Genomic DNA, 24,482 nt, shown 5'->3' on the forward strand with positions numbered 1-24,482 from the left:
GGCAGGTAGGCTGACCAGAAGGGGTCATTCTTAGGGGATGGTTCAGTGTTAGGAGTCAGCTGTTAAGAGCTGCTCTGAAACCAGCCTGGGGCCAGGCTCTGGACACTGCGCCAGACTCTTGAGGGTGTGGCACAGCCAGCTTTGGGGAGGGAACACAGAAATCAAACTACTTCCAGCTGACATGAGTGGGGGGTGGACAGAGCCAGGTAAGACCTAACTTTGTTCCAAGAAGTACACCCACAGTTTTATTTATTTATTTATTTAAAAGATTTTATTTATTTATTCATGAGAGACACAGAGAGAAAGAGAGGCAGAGACACAGGCAGAGGGAGAAGCAGGCTCCATGCAGAGAGCCCAACCTGGGACTCGATCCCGGGATTCCAGGTTCATGCCCTGTGCCGAAGGCAGGCACTAAACTACTGAGCCACCCAGGGATCATCCACACCCACAGTTTATAATGCTATACTTTAAATGCTGATTACCATTCACTGCTTAAACACTGTGAGCTTCATTTTGAAAATGGGTTTATATTTCCATTAATAAGGATTAAATTTTAAAGGCAAGTACAGGGTGCCTGAGTGGCTCAGAGGTTGAGCATCTGCCTTGGGCTCAGGGCGTGATCCCGGGGTCCTGGGATCGAGTCCCACATCGGGCTCCCCGCAAGGAGCCTGCTTCTCCCTCTGCCTGTGTCTCTGCCTCTATGTCTCTCTCATGGATAAATAAATAAAATCTTTAAAAAAATAATAATAAAAAATAAAGGCAAGTACAAAGGCATGCGGGGACAGCTCAAATGGAACAAGGAGGAATGCACTAGCCACAAGATGGGGAAACTAACACCCTCATGAATTGCTGGTGGGGCGGGATGCCCAGCAGCACCATCACTCTTTGCTCCTGAGAATGGTGGGGCAGGGCCTCAAAATGGTCAGTGGAACACTACTGGGACCCAGCTCCTAGGTGCATGCCCAGGAGGATGGAAAACATAGGTCCACGCAGACAACTGTACACACGTTCATGGGGGCATCATTCAAAGTGGCCAAAAAATGTATACAATCCAGACATGTGTCAGCTGGTGGATGGGCCGTGTGACTGATTTCATAGAACGAGTGGCATCCAACCAGGGAAAGGTAGGGCATGTTTACACGCGCTATGACACGGATGAACCTCACAAACGTCATGCTGAGGGGAAGGAGCCACATACGCTAGGGTTCCATTCACAGAAGGTACGCACAGTAGGCAAACTCATAGAGACACAAAGGAGATGATGATGAATGGTTTCCGGGGGCTGAAGGGAGGTGGAAGGGGAGGCCTCATGAGTTTCTTTTTCTTTTTTTTTTTTTCCTCATGAGTTTCTTTTTGGGGTGATAAGAAGGTCCTCAAGTGTGCAGCAGGGACAGCTACATAACTCAACATACTAAAAAAAAAAATGACAATGCTGAACTGTAGAAATGCATGAATTTTATGGCATGTGAATTAAACCTCAATAAAGCTGTTTTTTAAAAAAAAAAGAATGAGCAAGGAGACAAATAAATAAAGGACTCACAAAATCAGGAACCCAAAGACGCCTTCCCCTTGGTTCTGATGATTCATGCTACAGTCTGATGAAAAAATGCTAGGAACATATACAAATGGTGCCTGGCACTCTGAGCAAGTTTTGCCCGCACAGTTCAATGTAAATTCACAAACCAGGGATCTCAAACCAAAAGAAACACCTTGTAAAGTACAGACTTTTGGTGGCCATTCCCAGAATGGGGCAAGGGGGTCCCTGGGAAAGGGGAGGGAGTGTGGGCAGAGAAGAGGTCTCTTGACACAGTCCCCTCCAGGGTTGCTGCTGCTCATGAGCATCCCGTTCCTCAAGCTGAGAACCAGCACCCTTCTCAGGTTTCTAAAAACATAAGCAGAGCTGGACTAGACGACTGTGAAAATAAACGTGGAGAAAAGCAGCTCTGGAAAGTCCGCGCAGCGAGTTCATGCAGGCAAGACATGCACATCAGCGGCCAGAAAAGCTGCTGCCTTTGAGAAGACCTGCTCCGCAGGGACTTCTCTGACCCAAAGTCAAACCCAGGGATAGGCATGCGACTCACACACCATGGGGATCCACTCTGTAGTTTAAAATGACATCGAAACAAAATGTTAACAACAACGATGTGTGTACTCCACGGTGGATTTGGAAAACCCAAATCTGGCCGTTAATCATCTAACACTGTTTCACTAGTGACCTAAGCACGCATTAAAAGGTCATTTTTAGTGTGTATCAACCAGGCACAAAGAAAAGCTAATTTCTGGTCTAGAGATTCCTTCTGTTATTGATAAAAAAAAAGCCTTTAAGTATTGTCTAGGATAACAGTTATTTCATTAACCCTTCCAATTTATATTCACTTGCGCAAATCTGCTCTACAGCGGAAGGAACAAAAGCACACTGTAGGCACCCCCACAGGTGTAATGTGGCTTTGCTGTCTGACAGCTAAACAATTTTGAGAAAGACATCTGAAAATCTTGGTATCTAGGACTGTGCCTGCAGAAACTAAGATAATTTCTATTAATAGATCATTTTTGTAGCATCACTCTTCCCTGCTTCAACTGAGCTTGAAATCATCACGCCTGTGGCAGACACTCCAGTGCCTGGGAAAGGGTTAAGTCCAGGACACACATTCTTTTCCTTCAGAGGTGTCTGGCTTGGCACTGCCCTTCTTGTCCTCCTGGCTTGTCACCTGTCCCTTGCTGTGCTCTGGGGAGCCAGGAGCAGGGGCATTCTCTAATCAGGAAGATCTAACATGCCTCCACTACCTGCCCTGGATACAAAAAGTGCTAACTTTATATAGGAAATCATTAAAGCCTTGAAGGTTAAACCGTTTATGGGCTATAAAACTTTAATAGATTAGAAATGTGTGAACCCAAAAAGGTACAACTTTTCGAGCTGCAGCCCAGGACTCAAAATGTAACGTCTGGCACAGAGCGAGCCTCCTGCGTATTTGAGGAGAATCAAAATAATTCCACCTGGTCTTTGAAATACAAAACCCTGAAGGGACAGGCTTCATAAACATGTGATTCAATGTCATGATAAAAGGGCAAATAAGTATCAAAACTCGTCTAGAAAACAAATTTAAAAGCAGGAGGGCATGCTGCTTGCAAAAGAATACATCTGTAAGCAACAACACTTTCAAAATTAAGTTTCCACAGTGAATTTCACTCAGAGCTAACTGTACTTGTTTCTAATGGAGACTCAATCTAGAGACAGAAATTAGTGCAAGCATTCAAGACTAAGAAGCAGAAAGAAAAGCACTTGCCTGATGTTTCACTGGTTTAGGCGATTCCTGCTGTTTGTTACAAACAGATAAATGCAAACGTTAGCGAGTTTGAGTCTTTCCCTGAGCAGTGAGCCACATCCAAAGCACTGTGTCAATGTGCAGCTCAGAACCGTGAAAGCAGGTCCAGCTGGCATTCACTCAGCAGGGGCACCTGCCTCTTCTGCACACCTACAGATTAGCAGTAACGGACTCTTCTGTCCTTATCCTTTTCTACCATCAATTGACCCCAGGTCTCTCTCCTCGCCTCAAGCTGCAGTGGACAATAGCAATGGGCTGCTGTCTACTTTGCAAAAGAACTGCTAAAGATACCTGAGGACCCTCCTTTGGTGGAAATAAGAAATTTTCATAAGCACTGCTTATCGATCGCTAACAATTCTTCCCACAGCTTTGCCAGAAATTAGGCTTCAAGCTAGAACCGTTAATTCCAGTTGGCCTGTTCAGACACCCAGTTAATAGCAATTTCCAGGTCAGCGTGCTCCCTTTTGAGCAGGGGGAGGTGTCTGGGTGAGAGTGGAGGAGACCAGGGAGCTGTTATCCCACCAGAATGCTGGGCCTCCTTATAGGAGGCCTGCTTCTTCTGAAATTATAAGAGAGTAAGCCCAAGAGTTCAACAAACAACAGAAGAAAAACTTACAGGAATATTATGGTCCTTCCGTCCTTTATGCGAAGAGGCAACATGAGCAAGGTACTGAATGACTTTCTTGGTATTTTCTGTCTTCCCGGCACCCGATTCGCCCCTGCAAGAAAACAGTACACAGGCCGCCTTAAAGAAAGCAGAGCATACACATTCCCGAGTCATAACTGGCAAAATGAGGTGGACTTGGGACAAGAATTGGCACCATGGAAGTCAGGGGAAACCGTGGAAGTCAGGGGAAAAAACCTGCCAGCACAGGTTAGAAAAATTATTATTCTTTTTAAAATGGTATTAAATTAACCCAACATTTTTTTTTTTTTTTTGGAAGATGCCAATAAGATGGAGGCAAGATAAGGATAAGGTTCACAACACAGTTTTTTTCTTAGGAGTTTGGTGGGGGGTTCCACCAGAGAAGTGAAAGTTCTTTTATTTAAAAAAAAAAAAAATTATTATTCATGAGAGAGAGAAGCAGAGACCCAGGCAGAGGGAGAAGCAGGCTCCATGCAGGGAGCCTGATTTGGGACTTGATCCCAGGATCCGGGGATCACGACCCGACTGAGCCAAAGGCAGACAGACGCTCAACCACTGAGCACCCAGGCACCCCACCAGTATGCAATAACACTATGAATTTTGTGATGAACTTGGACTTCATGCCACCATTTTATCTGCTTTGTGTTTAAAAACCAGACTGGCACATTTCGAAGGATTTCTATTTCTGCTCAAGGACTGACCTTGACATTCAGGTAAGCTGCTAGGCACAGTGGTGCATTAGGGCCTTTCTGTTCAAATATTTAAGGCTCCCTAAGATCTGAATAAAGTGAATCTATCTTCATAGTCAATAAAAATCTCAATTTGGATTAAAATAACAATTTTAACATCTAATTAGGTTTTTTATTAAAAAAAAAAACCCAAGAAAAAAAACAAAAACTCCCAGAAAACAGAAGAAAAGCACCAGAAACCCAAAAGTATTATACACATGGCTGGCTAATAATCCTCTAAGCTCGTTTTATCCAAGGCTTAAAAAAGTCTAATTTCTCTAATAAACTCTGACCCTTCCTTGGAAATATACTCAGAATTATACTATTTGAGCTGGCCATAACATAAAATTTTCAGGGTTACTGGTTGCATTATCTCAATTCTCTGTATCCCAATACCTACTATCTCAACTGCAGAGGGTATGAGCAAAGAGAGCTTTGAGCAAGGGAACTACCTTCTCTGGGCCTCCATGCCACTGTCTATACAATGGAGGAATTCTCTTAGAGCCTCTCTAGCTACCAAGATTTGAAGATTCTAGAAATAACCTATTTACGGGTTTATAAGCATATTTTATATATGAAGCTCTTTAACCACCATCCATTATTATATTAAAAATAGTCCCCTTGTGTGTTTTACCATCTAGAAGTTTTGAATTGTATGTATTTAAATAGACCAAATTTTTGCTTTTTAAGGATTTTATTTGTTTATTTATGAGAGACACACACAGAGAGGCAGAGACACAGGCAGAGGGAGAAGTAGGCTCCCTGCGGGGAGCCCGAGTGGGACTCAGTCTCAGGACCCCGGGATCACACCCTGAGCTGACGGCAGATGCTCAACCACTGAGCCACCCAGGTGCCCTGACCACATTTTAAGGGTTTTTTGCCCTGTTGTTCATGCTTAAAAAAGGTCTTTTCTGCACCAAGATTATAATCATCTATATTATTTTTGTAACACCCATTATTCTTAAATCCATCAGTATTTTCTTCCAGAACTTTGATGGTTTCACTTTTTACAATGCAATCCTTAATTCATCTGGGGGAAAAAATTATAGTTGAGGTAAAAAATATAATCTAATTTTTTTCCCTAAATGATTCAGCCCACATCCCAGTATCAATGCTTGACAAAGATGCTCATTATCCAGTGATCCAAAATGTTAGCTTGTATTTACTTCTTATACATACAGTTTATTCCAAGTCCAGAATCATGTTGCAGTAGTTTTGAAATAGCACTAACCAGAGCAGCCATCATTGCTCTTCTTTAAAAAAACAAAAAACAGGGGACATCTGGGTGGCTCAGTGGTTGAGCATCTGCCTTCAGATACTTCTCCCTCTGCCTATGTCTCTGCCTCTGTGTCTCTCATGAATAAATAAAATCTTTTTTAAAAAAGCCTCTGAAGTTTATCTTTTCAGATAAACCTCAATAATTTTGTTCTGCTATCCCTCCTTCTCTTGCCTCACACACAAAAAGAGGTAGAATTTTGAAGTTATGTTAATACATTTTTTTTAAGGAGATATGAGGTCTTCATCTCTCTCAGGTAAATTTTGTGTTTTCTAGGTTCACAACAAGCAAGGACCATGTTTGTCTTCTACATCTTTGAAATCCTAGTGCCCAATGCAGTAGGTGCTGGGTAAATACCACTGAATAAAATGAATGCAGGTCCTGTTACAAGTTTAATTGAAAAAAAAAAAAAAGCCTAGGAATCCACTTATTTTAAGATTTTATTTATCTGAGATGGAGTGAGTACAAGCAGAGGAAGCAGCAGTGGCAGAGGGAAAAGCAGGATCCCCGCTGAGCAGGGAGCCCAATGTGGGCCTGGATCCCAGGATCCCGGAATCATGACCTGAGACAAAGGCAGATGCTTCACTGACTGAGCCACCCAGGCGCCCCTCCTAGGCTCTTTCTAAATATTTTTTTTATTCCTGCTATTCACTGGTACCGGGATAAGGTAATAATTTCATTCACTCATTTCAACAAATAGAAATCAATGGTGGGCATGCTTCTAAGTGCAAGAGCCAGGGCAGGGAGCAAAGTCTTTGACCTTGCAGAGCTCAAGGTCAGGAGAACAGATGGAAGATAAACCACAAAACCACAAAAACAAACAAGGAGAGCAGGATGTGAGGAAGGCCTGAGGAAGGCCGTTAAGGCAACTGGAGAGGGAGTGCAGAGAGGAGATGCAATGGTCTGGTAGAGACTCCTAAATAGGGAGAATAGGCCAGTGAAATGGGGGGACACCCCAATCAGGTAATCATGCAGATGGAGACAGGAATGCAAAGGTCAAAGGTCTTTGCTGAGAACTGGGGGGTGGGGGCACTTGGAAATGTAGGATTTGGTGCAAAGTACCAGCAAGGCAGAGAGCTGCAGGAGCTCGGTAGGCAGGAAGGGGGCGGGTAGGAGGGGCCCCAGCCATGGGGGGCGGAATCCGGATTTTATTCAAGCGTGATTTCTCAAGAGCTAGGAGAGCAGTTTTCTCGGATTTGTTAACTTTTATTCAAAAACACTTAGCATTTCCAGGCTAATCATGATGTTGGCAGTTGGCTTCAAACAAATAATTTTTCTGTTACGCGAAGAAATGAGCCTCTCATTTAAGCTGATGATGCCTTGTCTGGAAAACAGCTCTGATTGTTCCCCTTCTGCTTCGTTTGCCTGTGTGGCTGCTCAGCTAACTCCTGTCGATCAGACACGCTGATTCAGGGTGTCTTGACCACGTTTCTTCCCTCCCTGTCACACTCACCGGGCGGTGCCTCGACACCTGCTTATAATCTCTGCTACGGTTTCTTGTATTTCAGGTCTAAGGAAACTTTGATGGAGAAGCCACTACTTGCAAAGACCTATTGTTACCAGGGAGCTCCCAACAGGGGAGATGGAGAACCTCATATTCCCCATCTTAAAATGTGGAGAGATTATTTGTTTTAAAGATTTTGTTTACATATTCATGAGAGAGACGGATAGAGAGGCAGAGACACAGGCAGAGGGAAAAGTAGGCTCCCCGCTGAGCAAGGAGCCCAATGTGGGGCTCCATCCCAGGACCTCGGGATCATGACCTGAGCCAAAGGCAGATGTTCAACCACTGAGCCACCCAGGTGCCCCTGGACAGCAGCTTCTAACATATGAGATTGTTTGAAGAACCATGCCCACCGGAGGCACATAATAAGCATATGATGGACATCTCTAGTTCCTGCCCACTCAGCTACCCCCCACTGCTCAGGAGTCATTCTGGGTTATGAAGCCCCGAATTACTTTACGAATCTATAGTGTCTGCAGAATGGCTGAGAATGTGGGCTATGGTGTCCACATGACCCCTCTAGATCCAAGTCCTGTCCACCACTTTCTGGCTCTCTGGGTTTCAGCTTATTTCAAGGAGAGGTCAGCACCTCACAGGCCTGAGAGCACGCACAGGAGCCCAGCGCTGCCCCGGCCTAAAGGCTCTCAGTAAAGGTAATAGTGCTAGTAAGTAGGTATGGGGAGGAGGAAGGTATTAATTAAAAAAAACAAACAAATAACCCGGAAACAACCCAGATACTATCCCCAGTGTGTATATGAAAGAGGTGGCAGGATCAAAGGCACAGTATGAGAATTCTTGGAAACGATCTTTTTATAAAGGGAAATGGCACATCCATCCCAGGCAGAGGCAGAGAAATAAAAGCAGCTTGAACCTAAGTAAAGATGAGAGGGAGCCAAACAGAAAGCTCGGCAGAGGTCTCCCTGAGAAAGTGAGTCAGGAGGATCCTCAGAGAGGAGAGCAACAGAACAGGACTGCAAAGAGCAAGGACAACAAAAGGATCTGATCTGGTTTCACCAACAAAAGAAGATCCACTGAGGAAATAGGTCTACACTGGAGACACTGCAGGCTTCAGTGCTGGTCCATGCAGAAGAGGTTCAAGGTCAACAAGAGAGCACAGCAGGGAGCCTGAAGGGTGGAGTGCCCGCATCTTGTGCAGGACATTGAGACACCGAAGATCAGGGGTTTCTAGCCTGGAGGTATTCCAGCTTTCTAGAGAGGTCTATGGCCTTCGGGGCTTCCCAGGTGCACAATCCAAAATGAAATTTAAAAACCAACAGTGCTGAGAAGCGGGGAAGCAGATCGTCAACACGTGATCAATCCTGAGGTCTTTCTCTGAGTCCCTTCTGGACCAGGGGTGCCTTTCCCCAGCAAGAAACTCCTCGCCCAGATCTTCACTGCTTCTGTTGGTCTTCTCGAGATACATCAAATCCAGCCCAGTTCCAAAAACACCCTGCACTGGAAGTTCTTGCTTCAGACGACCTCTGCCAGAAAACCAACAGCTCCTATCACCCATGGGACATTAGCTGAGGATTTCCCCCAGTTTCAAAATCCTGTTCTGCCAGGAAGCAGCTCATGAGCAAGAGCAGAGGTTTCTGTGATCAAGATGGGCGCAGGTTCCAGTCCTGCATCCCACTAACATTAGGGCCAGCCTCGGATAAAGCGACATGTGATTGGGGCTAACGGGGCTGCTGCAAAGATGAATGGAGGGAACATTTGCAGATGTTAGTTCCCTTTCCTGGCCTATTTGCTGGGAACATCTTAAACTTCTATTTACCAGTTGATTTGCATACTTATCCTCCTACATCCCCCACCCCCAGAACTAAGCTATCATTGAGATGCACCTAGAATATCTAAAAATGCCCCAGTTTTCAGACTTGAGTACTTCCAAGGCAAAGGATCATCAGAAAAAGCAAAGTGGGGGATCCTTGGGTGGCGCAGCGGTTTGGCGCCTGCCTTTGGCCCAGGGCGCGATCCTGGAGACCCGGGATCGAATCCCACATCGGGCTCCCGGTGCATGGTGCCTGCTTCTCCCTCTGCCTGTGTCTCTGCCTCTCTCTCTCTCTGTGTGACTATCATAAGTAAATAAAAATTTAAAAAAAAAAAAAAAGAAAGAAATCTGAGACCAGCCTCAGTTTAAAAAAAAAAAAAAAAAGAAAAAGCAAAGTGTGTTCTAGAGAAGCCTACGGTTGGGCCTGGGGTCACAGAGTAGCTCAGGGTATGAGATAGAACACCAGACTTCTGTTTGACTTTTCAACTACACCACACTGTTGCTTGAGACATTTTTTGTTTTTGTTTTTAAGTATATTTTAAAAGCAATTTTAGGCTTACAACAAGACTGAGAGGAAGGCAGAGGTTTCTCATCTATCTCGTGCCTGCACATGCACAATGTCAATTATCAACATCACTAAAATGGGACATTTTTACTAACAATGACACTACACGGACACATCATGGTCACCCAAAGTCCATAGTTTTGTTATGGTTCACTCCAGGTGTTGTACATTCTCACCTACAAATAAGTGACGACTTGTGTCTACTATTGTAATATCATATGGGATATTTTCTCTGCCCTATAAAAATCTTCTGTACCTTGTCTGTTCATTTCCTCTCCCTCCTACACCCTCTGTACTCATTGTCTCTATAGTTGGAATCAGACAGTATGGAGCCTTCTCAGACTGGTTTCTTTCACTTACTAATATGCATTTAGGATTCCTCTGGGTCTTCTAATGGCTTGAGAGCTCATTAGGACTCCACCGCCTGGACGTACCACAGTTCATCCATTCACCTACTGAAGGGCAATCCTGGTAGCCTCCTAGTTTGGGTAATTATGTACAAAGCAGGTTTTTCTGTAGACGTTAAGTCTAACCCCAAAGGGTAAATACCAAGAGGTGTGATTGGTGGGTCATTGGCTTAATTTTGGGGTGCCTGGTGGCTCAGGAAGTAAAGCGTCCAATTCTTGATTTCTGCTCAAGTCATGATCTTGGGGTCATGATACCAAGACCCACATCAAGTTTCACATCAAGCCTGGAGCCTGCTTAAGATTCTCTTTCTCTCCCTCTGCTCCTCGCTTACTCTCTCAAAAAAGAGTATGCTTAGTTTTATAAGAAACCAAATAGTCTCCCAGAGTGGCTGCACCATTTTGCATTCCCACCAGCAATGAATGAGTGTGTGTTCCTGTTGCTCCACATCCTTGTCAGCATCTCGGGTTGTCAACATTCCAGATGTTGGCCATTCTAGTAGGTGTGTAGTGAGGATACGGGACATGGAACACCCTTCCACAGGCTCTTTTGCCATCTGTTATGTTCTTTAGTGGGTGTCTGCTAAGGTCTTTGGCCCATTTTTTAATGGGGCTGTTTCCTTATTAAGTTTTAAGAGGTTTTTGGTTTATTTTGTATAACAATCTTCTTTATCAGATGTGTCTTCTGAAAATACTTTCTCCTAGGCTATGGCTTCTGTTTTCATTATCGAGACATGTCTTTTGCAGACAAGTTTTGTTTTTTTTTTTAAGATTTTATTTATTCATGAGAGACAGAGACAGAGAAAGGGGGGAGGCAGAGACACACAGGTAGAGGGAGAAGCAGGGAGCCTGACGTGGGGCTCAATTCCGGATCCCCAGGATCAGGCCCTGGGCCGATGGTGGCACTAAACCGCTGAGCCACCAGGGGGCCCGACAAGTTTTTAATAGTAATGAAGTCCAACTTATTATTTCTTTCATGGATCACGACGTTAGTGTTGTATCTAAAAAAGCATCATCAGACCCAAGATCATCCACGTTTCCTCCTCTCTAATCTTTAAGTAGACTCCATGCCCTCTGTGGAGCCCACGGTGGGGCTTGGACTCATGACCCTGAGATCAAGACCTAAGCCGAGGTCAAGAGATGGCTGTTTAACCAACTGAGCCCCCTAGGCGTGCCTCCTCCTATGTTATCTTATAGTTTGGGTTTAGTTCATTTCTGTGAAGGGTGTAAGGCCTGCACCTGGATTTTTTTTTAACATGTGGATGTCCAGCTGTCCCAGCACTGTTTGTTAAAGGGCCTATCTTTGCTCCTCTGTCAAAGATCTGTTCACTACATTCATGGGGCCTATTTTTGGGTTTTAGCTAGTTCATCAATTCTTCTGAGTTATGTTAAAACTTTTACTTTTATTTTTAAAAAATATTTATTTATTCATGAGACACATAGGCAGAGGGAGAAGCAGGCTCCCTGAGGGGAGCCCAATGTGGGACTCGATCCTGGGACCCTAGGATCAAGCCCCAAACCAAAGGCAGATGCTCAACCGCTGAGCCACCCAGGCTTCCCTGTTAAAGCTTTTAATGCAGGTTACTCAGAGCAAGAACTAATGGTTCTAAACCCAGGCTGGCTCGGTCACCACCACTTAATGTATTTGCACGGGATAAAATTCCTTAACAGAAAAAAAATCTCATCACGTCCCAGTGGAAGGCTGATGTGAAGCATTTACAATTGTTACATGATCAAATAACTTAAAAGGAGGAAAAACCTGAGTTAACCAGCAGTTAGTTCTAAACAAATTATTCTTTAAAGAGGGAGGGTTTTTTTTTTTTTTTAAAGATTTTATTTATTTATTCATGAGACAGAAAGAGAGAGAGGCAGAGACACAGGCAGAGGGAGACGCAGGCTCCAGGCAGGGAGCCCGATGTGAGACTTGATCCTGGGACTCCAGGATCACGCCCCAGGCTGAAGGCAGGTGCTAAACCGCTGAGCCACCCAGGGATCCCCTGAAAAGGGAGCTTAGAGAACAGAATCATTTTCTTACCAAGGTGACTGCCCTGTGAGTTTCAATGCTAATGAGAGGAAAGTCAACATGAGGACATGTTCTTAGTAGGACTTCACTGCTGATGACCTGGGATGCAAGTGTGGAGAACACGGCTTTCTTATGATAAGAGAAACTCTGAACATCATCACTAAAGACCTTGGTGAAACAGGAGAACAAGGACCGTGCAGGGGGCTGGACCCTAAGTGGAGGTCTACACTGTCTGGCCTGAGTCTGCAGAGGGAAAGGCTGGGTGGTGGTAGTAGGCAGATGAGACCAGAGGAGAGATGAAGAGGTTTGTCCTTTTGGAGGAAAAGTAGAGAGTGATTAAAATGGTAAAGCTTAGAGAGAACTTTGATATCTAATCAATACCTAAGTATTGATTTTTTTTTTTTAAAGTTGCTTCTGGGGTGCCTGGGTAGCTCAGTGGTATAATGTCTGACTCTTGGTTTCAGCTCAGGTTGTGATCTCAGAGTTGTGGGATCGAGCCCTGCATCAGGCTCTACACTCAGTACAGAGTTGGCTGGAGGATTCTCTTGCTGTGTCCTTCTCACTGCTCGACACTCTCTAATATGAATAAATCTTTAAAAAAGTTGCCTCCAACTATATTTTTCTTTGTGATACTATGCAAACATGAGTACTTAATAGAAAATAAGCACTAGGGGATCCCTGGGTGGCTCAGCAGTTTAGCACCTGCCTTTGGCCCAGGGCGCGATCCTGGAGTCCTGGGATCGAGTCCCACGTCAGGCTCCCAGCATGGAGCCTGCTTCTCCCTCTGCCTGTGTCTCTGCCTCTCTCTCTCTCTCTCTCTCTCTCTCTGTCTCCATGAATAAACAAATAATAAATCTTAAAAAATAAATTAAAAAAAATAAGCACTAGGTAAAATTGACTAAATAGTTAATTTCACACAGGAAATGTAAGTAGCTTGGCTGTGTGCTAAATTTTAAAGGATTCCAGTTATACACTCTTGGATTTCTTTATTTGCTGGGTACTCAAAGGCACCACTGAAAGGATCCTATTCTCTCAAATCTGAGATACATTGTTTCACATTTTCATATTTCTCAAGTTACAATGTAGCTTATAATAGATATGAACAAAAAAAATGTTATTAAATATCATAACTGGGGCATCCAAGAATTACTGGAAGTGTGCTAAGGCTAAAAGAGGTGAGGGTAGGGATCTGCTGGGGAAATTTCTTCAGGGCAACAGTCACGTTCTCTAGCTCTCTCTTTTTTAAGATTTTATGTATTGATTCATGAGAGACACAGAGAGGCAGAGAGACAGGCAGAGGGAGAAGCAGGCTCCCTGTGAGGAGCCCAATGCAGGACTCGATCCCAGGACCCCGAGATCACGTCCTGAGCCAAAGGCAGACACTCAATGAGCCACCCAGGTGCCCCACATTCTCTATCTCAATACAGGTTCAGGTTACACAAATAACTCTGCAATCATGTATATATTTAAGACTTAAGCATTTCATTACATACAAATTTTACTCCAAACATAAACATATAAATATTGGACTTTAATGTTACACACACTGAAGGTTTTAAGGGGAAGTGTACTGACGTCTACAATTTAACTTGAAATAAATCAAATGAAGGGATTGATAGCTCATCAAAGTGGTATAAAAATTACTTTGAACTGGAAAATACCTGATCAGCAGCCAACAGAAGGAAACATCACCTAACCTTAAGCAGAGCCTCCTGAGTTTCAGCTGCCATTCATCCCAGGGAGCATCCTGATGGGGGAACAGACAGACCCAGGAAGTGCTAAGTCAGAGGTCTTTCAGCATTTGGTAAAGAGAACCCTCCATGCTTTTTCCTGGAAGACCTAATTCTCCTTTTTTGTCATGTTTAGTACATATGCCTTTTTATTTCCGGTTATTCAGCAAGATACTCATCACTGAGTACTCTCGTGTGTGCAGGTAAACAGTCTTTTCTCCTGTTAATCTATGGCCAGTTAATTTGCAAACCCCCACTTGCTGGACATGGGGTGGAAAAGAAGAAACTTCCCTCCCAACACAACAAAATGGATTGGTGGATGGAAAGAAGATGAACAGATCAATGTATCAAACAGCAAATAGAGTGAAACATGAATCTAGGACCTAGGTTGAGGGATATATGGGTCTTAAAGTGGAAGGGATTTTGAGTCATGTTTGGAAATATTCACAGTAAGATGCTTGGACTAAGTTAAAGGGAAGAAAAGGAAAGAAGGTACTTGCTGACTGCTACTTTATGCTCAAGAAGAGAGAATCAGATGCTAGGAGACTCACCTCATACATCCAAACCTATTCATTGATGACAAAGCTGTCTAAAATGACCCTAATTACAAATGCCCACAAAGGTCACTTCCGGTGACAAAAGTAAATTAGCATTCACTAACCTTTCATTATTATCAACGGCAGTAATTCCGAGTGTTTCCTGCTTCCAGACGTTACAAAAAAAAATCCTCATCAAAAATAGTCATCCAGGGGCGCCCAGGTGGCTCAACTAGTTAAGTGCCTGACTCCTGATTTCAGCTCAGAGCATGCTCCGGGGTCACAAGATGGAGCCCCAAGTTGGGATCTCCTCAGTGTGGAGTTGGCTGGAGAGTTGCTCTCTCCCCTCTCCACCTGCCCCTCCCCCAATCATGCTTGCTTCCTCTCAAAAAATATTTTTTAAAAATTAAAATTAAAAAAAAAAAAAAGGTCACCCAAGCTCCCAAACTGCCCAGTCAAGGGGAGAGGTCTGAGTCTTGCACCTGGCTCCCTGCTTACTGTATGTGGGGTTATTATGATCCCCAAGACACTGAAGACCATGAATACACAAATTCTCTTCTTTCCTACCGTGTGAGCAGAATGCAGCTTCCTTATCCCCTCCTTCCACAGAATCGTCCAGTACTCAGATTCCTGTGTGACTCTAACTGATGGTATACAATGAAGAATGGGACTGGTCTTTGTCCTTGGCTCCTGGAAGGGAGCCTCTTAAGTCCTTGGAAAGTCTCCATCATTCATGGTGGGTCCTGAGAGCTTGTGCTAACGAGGGGAGTCACGGCAAGCCCCTGGAAAGTTCCAGGAGGGGCACTGGCCATCCCAGAAGACCAACCAAGTGATTGGAAGCATTGAGTCATGTGAGATCATCCCAACATTCTGGGAGGGGAGAAGGGCTGGAGATGTAATTCAAATACATGGCCAATGACTCAATCAATCATTCTGCTTCAGGAAACCCCATTAAAAACTCTGGACTCCAAAGCTCGGGTGAGCTTCCTGGTTGGTGATAAACATCGACATGCAGGGAGAGGAAGTATCCAGAGGATATGGAAAGTTTATGTTTGAGACCCTCCCAGACCTCACCCTAGCTGTCTCTTCTGGCTGGCTCTGATTTGTCATCCCCATGAACCATCAACCTCCAGGGGGTAGCAACCCCCAAATTTGTAGCCAGCTGGTCAGAGGTACAGGTGGCCTGGGACCGACTTATGTCTGGGGTCCGCAGTCGGGGCACTGTGTGGAGGAGTGAGCTCTGGGTGGTCCATGTCAAAACTGCATTGCCATGGATCATCTTTAAAAGATACTTGCAGATCAGGTTCTAAATAACTGACTTTTTCGAAGAACACAAGCCAATGAAACAAACAAACAAAAAAAAGTGAGACTATTCTAGAATACAGGACTGAAATGAAGAGACTTAATGCAAGAAGTTAACAGGATCATGGATTTTCAAAGTTATATGAAAATGCGTTGAGAACCACTACAGGAAATTGAATATGGATTCCACATTAGATGTTACAGAACTGATGTTGACCTTCTAAGGGTGATAACAGCCTGTAGTTCTCATCCTTGGGAGACACATGCTGGAGAAGTCCGGAGTGTCAGGAGGTCTGCAGTCAACTTGCAAATGATTAGAAAAAAAAAGGGCTCATGTGCATAGAGAGAAAACTGACAAAGTAAAGGGTATGTAACAATGGACAGTATTGAAATTTTTAAAATAACTTGGGGAAATGCATCAGCAAAAGTTTTAAAAAGGGGAAAATATGAAGATGTGGTAAAAATTTTAAAATCACGGGAGCTGGGTGATGCACGTGGAGCGGGGGGGGCACGTACCATTCTACTCATGCCTCTTAAGAACAGCAGCAGCAATGTTTTCCCATGAAAACACATAGCCTTGGGGATCCCTGGGTGGCTCAGTGGTTTAACACCTGCCTTTGGCCCAGGGCTCAATCCTGGAGTCCTGGGATCGAGTCCCACGTCAGGCTCCCGGCATGGAGCCTGCTTCTTCCTCCTCCTGTGTCTCTGCCTCTCTCTATGTCTATCATAAATTTAAGAAAAAAAGAAAACACATAGCCTCACCAGTTCCTAAAATTTCTACAGTGTAGTCTATTATCTGGGTTCCTGCTTCATTAGATTTGTTCTTTCGTTTGAAATTTTATCTGTTTCTGAAGCACGTACTATGTTCAGAATAGCGTGCCAGGGTCTCAGGAGTCATGAAGAAGCAATTGAGGAAGTCAGAGTATCCCCCTTATGGCCTAGTTGTGAAACACGACACGGGTGACCCAAAGAAGGGACCAAGAACAGTAGTGAATGTGAAGAAAGGTCCAAGGAGAGAAAACCAATGTGGATTGGAACAGGTCATGTAGGTGTGACTCAATTTGCAGATTTCCTCCCTGGAGGGAAGAAGAAGCTAAAGGGCACAAAGTCTGCTGGGATCCACATAGAATGGGCCAGACATGGGGCACCCAGGTGGCTCAGTGGTTGAGCATCTGCCATGGCTCAGGGCATGATCCCGGGGTCCCAGGATCAAGCCCTGCATCGGGCTCCCTGCATGGAGCCTGCTTCTCCCTCTGCCTGTGTCTCTGCCTCTCTCTCATGAATAAATAGCTTTTAAAAAAATATATTAAAAAAGAATGGGTCAGATGTGAGGTGTGGGGCTAGGACAAGACAGAAAGAACTGTCTGACCATGTGACTAGAAACGAGGGACACCGTGAGATGTGGGGCTTTGAGTCCTAAAACACAGGAGCTGATGAGAAACTGTGTGATTCTTGTACAGGAATGTAGGTTTTTTTTCAGCACTTTGAGTTCAAGCTGGCATTTGTACCCTACTTCACACCATATGCTCTAGTGACACTAAAACCTTGACAACTGCCGGATGCCAATTCTCACCTGCTGTCCTCCCCGCCTGGAGGCTTCAGGGGATCGCCCTCATCCACCTGGCACACTGGTTCTTCAGGAAGCCATCAGGGAGCGTTAGAAGGATCAGGGTCTGGAAACTCACCTGGCTGGGGGCCTCACCTGAGCTAGCAATGCACCAGAGGTACCAGGAGGTACCAGCTGCGGCCACAGCCTCCAGAGGCCCCAGGCCCCCTCCCCCCATGGACTCGTGGGAATCCTTCAGGCTCACAGCCTAGCTGTCCTTGTGCTTGTTCAGTGCCAAAGACATCAGCTCCTCTGGTCACTTTGCATTCTCACAGTCTCTCCCCACACTGCCCTCCCCTGACCCCAAACCCTGCTATAGTCTGACCCCCAGCACCCCACCCCCAGTTTTCTCTGCAGACTCCGGGATCCCCCACTCCAGAGTGAGCAGAGTCACCCACATCCTCTACCTCTTCAGTGAGCGTGCCCTAGACTGCCCTCCCAGGTGAGGGCCACCCCTCTCTCTCCTGCCCTCCCCTCCCCCCCAACTGGAGTCAGGAGCAAAGTCATCCTGCTCACTTACCCTCATGCCATTTCCAGAGCTTTGCATGGGAAAAAGCCCTTGCCCCTCCCTGCCTCCTCCTCTCACCCAGGAAGATGGTTAAAAACAAAAACCTCTACTCTGGTCTCAAAAAAGAAAGCAGGGATCCCTGGGTGGCACAGTGGTTTGGCGCCTGCCTTTGGCCCAGGGCGCGATCCCGGAGACTCGGGATCGAATCCCACGTCGGGCTCCTGATGCATGGAGCCTGCTTCTCCCTCTGCCTGTGTCTCTGCCTCCCTCTCTCTCTCTCTCTGTGTGTGACTATCATGGATGGATGAAAATTTAAAAAAAAAAAAAAAGCAGTTTTTATCCCCCCAAAATGGGAAGGATATTATGTTGGAATAAAGGGCTCTCCTTTAGATGAAATCATTTAGCTTAATGAGGAGCTGGCACTTCAGCGCTGGTGTGTGCGTGTGTACACGCATGCGTGTGGCCAAGACCCTCCTCTCTGCATGTCAAGGACACATCACCCGGACCCCTGACCCTGGGCGCCCTCAATTCCATCAACACCTCCTACCTCTCCAGCCACTCACTCCCATGACCACACGCCCACCCTTCCTGCACCAACACCGGTGTCCCCAGCATTATCTGCTCTATTCCATGAAGACCCCTGGCACTCTGTCCCGACCCACCTGCTGCCCCCCACCCAATCTGTCCACTCCCCTCTGCCCACATCCCCCTGGGATGACTCTGCTTGCCAAGATTCTCCATTCTCTCCCTCCACCGTCCCCCACTTGCAAAAACGGCAATCACTCCACGTTCTGATGGACTGGATGGAGGACGGTCCACGGCAACGTAGCGTTTCTCACACCGACTCTGGCCTTGGCCATGTGTCTGGCGTGGGAACAGGAATTTGGCAAACGTGACACGAGCAGAGACCTGAACGACGCTTGCATGCCGGATCTCGCCCTCCCGCTGCTCCTGGAGTCCTGGCACCGTGTTGGGTGCCCAGGAGGAGACGTAGGGGCAAGACAAGGCACCTGGCTATCCCCACAGCTGGCTGCCGGTGGGAGAGCCCAGGTGCGAACACTCAGCCCGACCCAGATCCGTGCAACCGCCCAGCTGAGACCAACCCAACTGCTGCTAGAAGTCTTTCCAGGGCAGCCTGGTGCTCAGAGGAGCAGACCTGTAGAACCCAGAGCCCAATGACGCCAGGAGAGAAGGTACACAATAAGCAGATGGGTGCCAGCACTCCCACCTCTCCACATCCCCATCAGATACTGGAGTGGTGACATCATTGAAGACAGAAGCCATTGGATGAGTTTCCAGCCCCCATTTAATCTCTTCCACATGGGCACCTGGGGGGCTCAGTGGTTAGGCGTCTGCCTTCAGCTCAGGTCATGATCGAGTCCTGCATCAGGCTCCCTGCTCAGTGGGGAGTCTGCTTCTCCCTCTGCCTCTCCCTCCCCAACCCCCCCCCCCCCCGCCCCAATTGTCCTGTCAAATAAATGAATAAAATGTTAAAAAAAAATCTCTTCCAGTAAACACTCCACCGTGAACAGCAAGACTCTGTTGTCTCTCACAACCACCCTTCATGCTTCCTGCTATTTGAGAGCAGCAGGCCTATACTCAGTGTTTTGGGTGTTAACTTTATCACTTCCCCATCATGCCTCAAGCATAGTCTGGCCTCTGCCTCCCTCTTAGCCCCCAGGTGCTGGAAGGACACACACAACGCACTGTCTCCATGGGGCTCGCTCTGCCGACACACACCCTCCTGCCTCCTCGGCCCCCCCTGAATGTGTCTTTCCACCCCTGGCCTTCTCTCTCCCTCCTCTTGGAAGGAGCCCCTCTCACAGGCCTGCACCGACAGCTCAGGTCTCAGTGCCTGGGGCAGCCCTCTCCTGAGCTCCACCTCCAGGCAGGCAGCACGGTGGCCGGTGGGCAGAGATGGGAAGATAGGCTGGCAGCATCACAGCCAGTGTCCCCACCCACACCCAGTATCCTAGGGCCAGCGGGGGAAAGACACTCCGACCCCTTCACTAACTCCCCCTGCATACTCGGTGTGTCTCCTCACTCCCTTCCAGGTGCGGTCACACTGCTGCCTGAAGCCATCAGCCAACCCTTGCCTGCAATGCCCAACAGCCTCCAACCGGTCTTCCAATTCATTTTCCACCCACACCATGGCCAGGTTGGTCTTTCTAAGCCAAACTAATGGTGTCCTGCTGTCAATACGGCTTCATTCGATCCTGGTGCTCCAGCACTCAGCTCACAAGGACATGACTGCTGGTCACATTTACCAGGTAACGTGGACGCATTGCTGGAACATGCAGGAGGCCACAGGTGTACACAGGGACTACACACGCAAGTTTCGCACATAAACACTGCGAAATGTCGGAGAAACCAGGTGTGACAGCCAAACAGTGATTTAAGCAATCTGCATCATCTCAGTCTTAGAATTACTGCAAGCTTTACATCGAATTCTTCAAATTACTGCTCAACTTTCCCCCCTCTCCCCAAAACAAAAAACGCAATTGCTTTTGTTTCCGACAGAATCAAAAACAAGTCTGAACGTTCATATTTACTTACGTGCAAAGAATGGACTGGTCCTCACGATCTATAAAAAACAAACAAAAGAACAAGGTGACCATTTGCCTGGTTTTTCAAATATGCGATATAATAAAGCTGCAATAAAGGCCCTCATCATGTTAGTAACTCTGCTCCCCACCCCCTTATGTAGCCCTAAACCCAGTCTTGCTCGCTCACGATAATGCCAGATTCCTAAGGGTAAATGAGGGCCCTGGCTTCTCGAAGGCTTATTATATGCCTGTCAGCCTTGATGCACAAGCCCTGTAAAGATGCGACCCCCAGAGCTCCTCCCTTACTGAATCATTTTCAAGGGGGCAGGGACTGAAATGCCCTCTGTAAATAGGCTCCCCAGGTGATTCTGATGCAGGGTCAGGTTTGGAAGCCACTGCCTTTCACAGAGGCTTCCAGGACACCCATAACCAGAGAGGAATCATTATTAACTTGATCTTAAAAGAGGAAAAAACAAAAAATCACACTCTGAGCAGAGAAGGTGGCAGGTGGACAGACACCGATATAAAGTTTAAACAGTCTCAAGTTCATGCGGTACACATCCCCCAAAATAAAAGACATGTACCAGGAAAAAAAATCGAACATGATTTTAAAGTGATGAATGTTTGAGTCTTCAGCTAGATTTTTCAAATGAAAAGGTGAAGTTCAAACCCATGTCTAGCCCACGGATGAACCTGCAGTGTGGGATGTATGACCTCCAATCACTTGTGAACCCAAATATCTATCTTACAGATGAGAAATGCTCCTGGAGGGGGGTCAGGGGAATCCACCCAGGCTCCACAGCTGCAGAGGGCCGAGGGCCTGTGTGTCTGCCTCTGGCACCTGTGTGGTCTACGCCACTAACCAAGGCTGCCACTGCTTAGAAAGGACCTGTGCTCAGGCCGGGCCCAGCTACGTCTTTTGTCACTCCCTCCTGTGCCTGCTGTGCCTCAGGTGGCTGCCACCGGGGACCCAATGGGGGTCTCAGCAGTTTAGGTGTAAAAAGCCTTTATTAGAAATAAAGAGTTTGTGTGCTCTGCCATATTGTTATTAAAATAAACAAACCCATGCATATATTCTGTGTATAAACCGAGTTCTGCAAAGAGCATGTTTAACCGCAGTCCTTCCTCTGGCTGCACAGGTGACATTCCCAGGACCGGGCTGACCACTGCCTCCTTTACTGGGGTTACTGGCTGGCTTTCCGGGGGTCCACGCCAAGCCCTTCCTTCCACCTGCTTCCCCCAGACCCACAGCCACTGTATCTCCCCTGCTACAAGGTGCTGCCTGAGACTGGGCTGTCTTCTTTCCTCACTCCCACACTGGCTACGGTTAGCCTTGTTTGGGGGGCTGAGGGAGAGTTAGTGCGAGGGCCCCCTACCCTGGGTGCTGGCAGGATGGTGGGGACTGAGCTCCTGTGTGCTGGTTCCCTCTCTGCTGCAAACTCACTTCGCGTCTACACATGTAACGCTGCGACCTTGCTGGCGTCAGGTTCTTCTCCTAGGGTGCTAGGATTTTATCAAGTCCTTGCTTATTCATTGTAAATATGAGCCCCCAGGCCCCTAAATTCTCCAGGTCTCAGCAACTTCTATAGAACTTCACTAACTTTTTTATGGCTTTTCCAAACTGGTTCATACATCAAAAGGTGTAAAAATTAACCAAAACTCAATTGCCACCTCATTAGTTCAGAATGGCTTTCTTCCTGCATCTGTATGTACTTATTATCATTGTTTGAAATCACAGACCTACACAACCACCTACCCTTCAATCCTGCTCCATACTTCATTCTCCACGCTTCTCACCCCCAGCCCAACCCAAATCCAAACAATTCCGCTAGTCAGACTTATCACCCATCCTCCATGTCTGTCTGTCTGGTCTTGTATGGCTTTGGGTCTCAGCTTCCCTACCCATGCGTAAGGGTTTGGGTTTGACCACCTCCAAGATTCTCTCTGACTGTGACCCCACGACTCCTTTCCTTCACCCTACAAGGGCCGGTGAAAGCATTGTCACCACACACAATGACTGAGCTCAAAAATCCTATAAATGTAACCACAGCCTCATATTGTTATTTAAGGGAGACAATTTCACTTTCAAAAATGCAACTAGCCTTCTGAAGACTACAGACTCTTCTCCTAGCTCAGTGATTTCCAAAGCACCTCCCAGGAATCACAGACGCAGCTCCTTGATAAATCTACACCAAGCTAAATCACATTTCAACAGTGGAAGTGGTTTCCAATCAATGACCTCAGCTCCTACCTTAAAAAAAAACCACGAAAGAGCATATCGAATTCAAATTAAACAGGCGAGGAAATGAGAAAGCACAGAAATCAATGAAGTGGGGAACAGGAAAAAGAAAAAAGAAATGAAACCGAATCTTGGTTCTTTGAGAAAAATCATACAGTTGATAAACCTCTAGCAAACTCATCAGGAAAAAGACACAAATTACCAATATCTGCAAATAACTACCTTGAACCCCACAGGCCCACTCTGACAACTAAGACGAAAGGGACAACTTCTTAAAAAGACGTCAACTGCTAAAGCTCATTCCGAAAGAAATAACCTGATTGGTCCCATGCCTTTTAAAGAAATTGAGTTTGTGGAACTCACACAATGTTATACGTCAATTACACCTGTTAAAAAAATGAATTTATAATTAGAAACCTTCCCACAAAGAAAACATACTCCATCTGTGAATTCTATACACCATTTAAGGGAAAAAACCAAACTTTTTAGAAAATCGAAGAGGAAGGAATATCTTCTGATCCATCTTCAGAGACAAGCCTCACCCTGAGCCTCCAGCTAAAGAGACATCATAATACAAAAAAATGACAAATGTCTGTCAAAGCAAGGGCACAAAAATCCTTAACGTGTTAGCAGATCCAATCCAGCAATACACACGGGGGGAGGGGGGGAGGCAAGGGGAGGGCACCCAATAAGCAGGTGGCATTTATCCCGGCAAGGTTAGCTCAGCGTCTAAAAGCAAACAATCTGACTCCCCGCATTTACAGACTAAAGAACATCCTAGTCATCTGGATAGAAGGAGAAAAAACATTTGATAAAACTCAACATCCACTCAGGATCTAAAAAACCTAAGCAAGCAACAGATAAAGAGAATTTCACACATCCAATAAACAGCATGTACCAAAAAAAGCCCATACAGCGAACACCATCCGTAATGGTGGAAACCTGAATGCTGTCCCCCTGAGACCAGAATAAGGGGGGGGGATGTCTGTTGTCACCACAGCTATTCAGTAGTATAAGGCAAGAAAAAAGTCCAAAGCCTAAGATGGGAAGGACATAGCCACATCTCTAGTTGCAGAGGACATGATGATTCTACACAGAAAATCCCAATATTCTATCAAAAAAACCTTCCAGAATAAGTGAGTTTTACAAAGTTGTAAAAAAAAATATATATATATATATATATATATACAGTGCAAGATTGGAAATTTTTATATTTAAAGTTCCATTTAACGCTAAAAAACCACGAAACCCTTATTTAGGTGAGGGTATATATTTTATTTAGGTATGAATCTAACAAGAACGGAGTCTGTGATTTTTGCAACCAAGTTTATGTCCAGGAGGTCTCATTCATTCATTCATTCATTCATTCATTCAATGAACATTTCTTGAGCAACTACTATGTGCCAGACACACTCTGCATTTTATTAAAATGGTATCCTCTAGCATCCAAACTTAGGGAAACAAGTTGAAGCTCTCTTCTGGCTTTGTGCATGCAAGACACAAACTGTTCAGTGGGACCCTGTGCTCTGAGTTGTCCCCTGGTCCCTTCTCAGATCCTCTTCACAGGCCCAGTGGCATTTAGTCTAGTGCGAGTCCCAACTTAGCTGTATTGTGTGGTCCATGAGCATGCAGCCCCCCCACCTACAGATTGGAACGCAATGAAATTGTTTACAGTGGGCTTTTCTTGGTTTTCATTTTGTGTCACACTTTTCAACTGTTATGTAATCAAAACTATCAACCAGTTATTTTTATTCTTCATATGGAATTTTATTATTGTG

At 45.7% G+C, this 24,482-nt stretch overlaps 1 protein-coding gene across 5 annotated transcripts in view; it reads right to left on the minus strand.

Moving 5' to 3' along the window:
• The window catches only part of MYH10 (myosin heavy chain 10), a 123,389-nt gene that overhangs the window by 75,110 nt on the left and 23,797 nt on the right, over positions 1–24,482 (minus strand). For 3 of the 5 annotated variants that reach the window (XM_041770848.1, XM_041770850.1, XM_041770851.1), the window contains exons 4-6: positions 20,476–20,503; positions 3,940–4,042; positions 3,285–3,314 (exon numbers count right to left, since the gene is read on the minus strand). In XM_041770848.1, coding sequence (XP_041626782.1) covers positions 3,285–3,314; positions 3,940–4,042; positions 20,476–20,503 — 161 coding nt within the window. The remainder of the gene's footprint in view (positions 1–3,284; positions 3,315–3,939; positions 4,043–20,475; positions 20,504–24,482) is intronic. The other 2 variants (XM_041770849.1, XM_041770852.1) reach the window with 1 other exon arrangement.

This window comes from Vulpes lagopus, chromosome 10 (genome assembly GCF_018345385.1).
Source record: "Vulpes lagopus strain Blue_001 chromosome 10, ASM1834538v1, whole genome shotgun sequence".
NCBI classification, from domain to species: Eukaryota; Metazoa; Chordata; class Mammalia; order Carnivora; family Canidae; genus Vulpes; species Vulpes lagopus.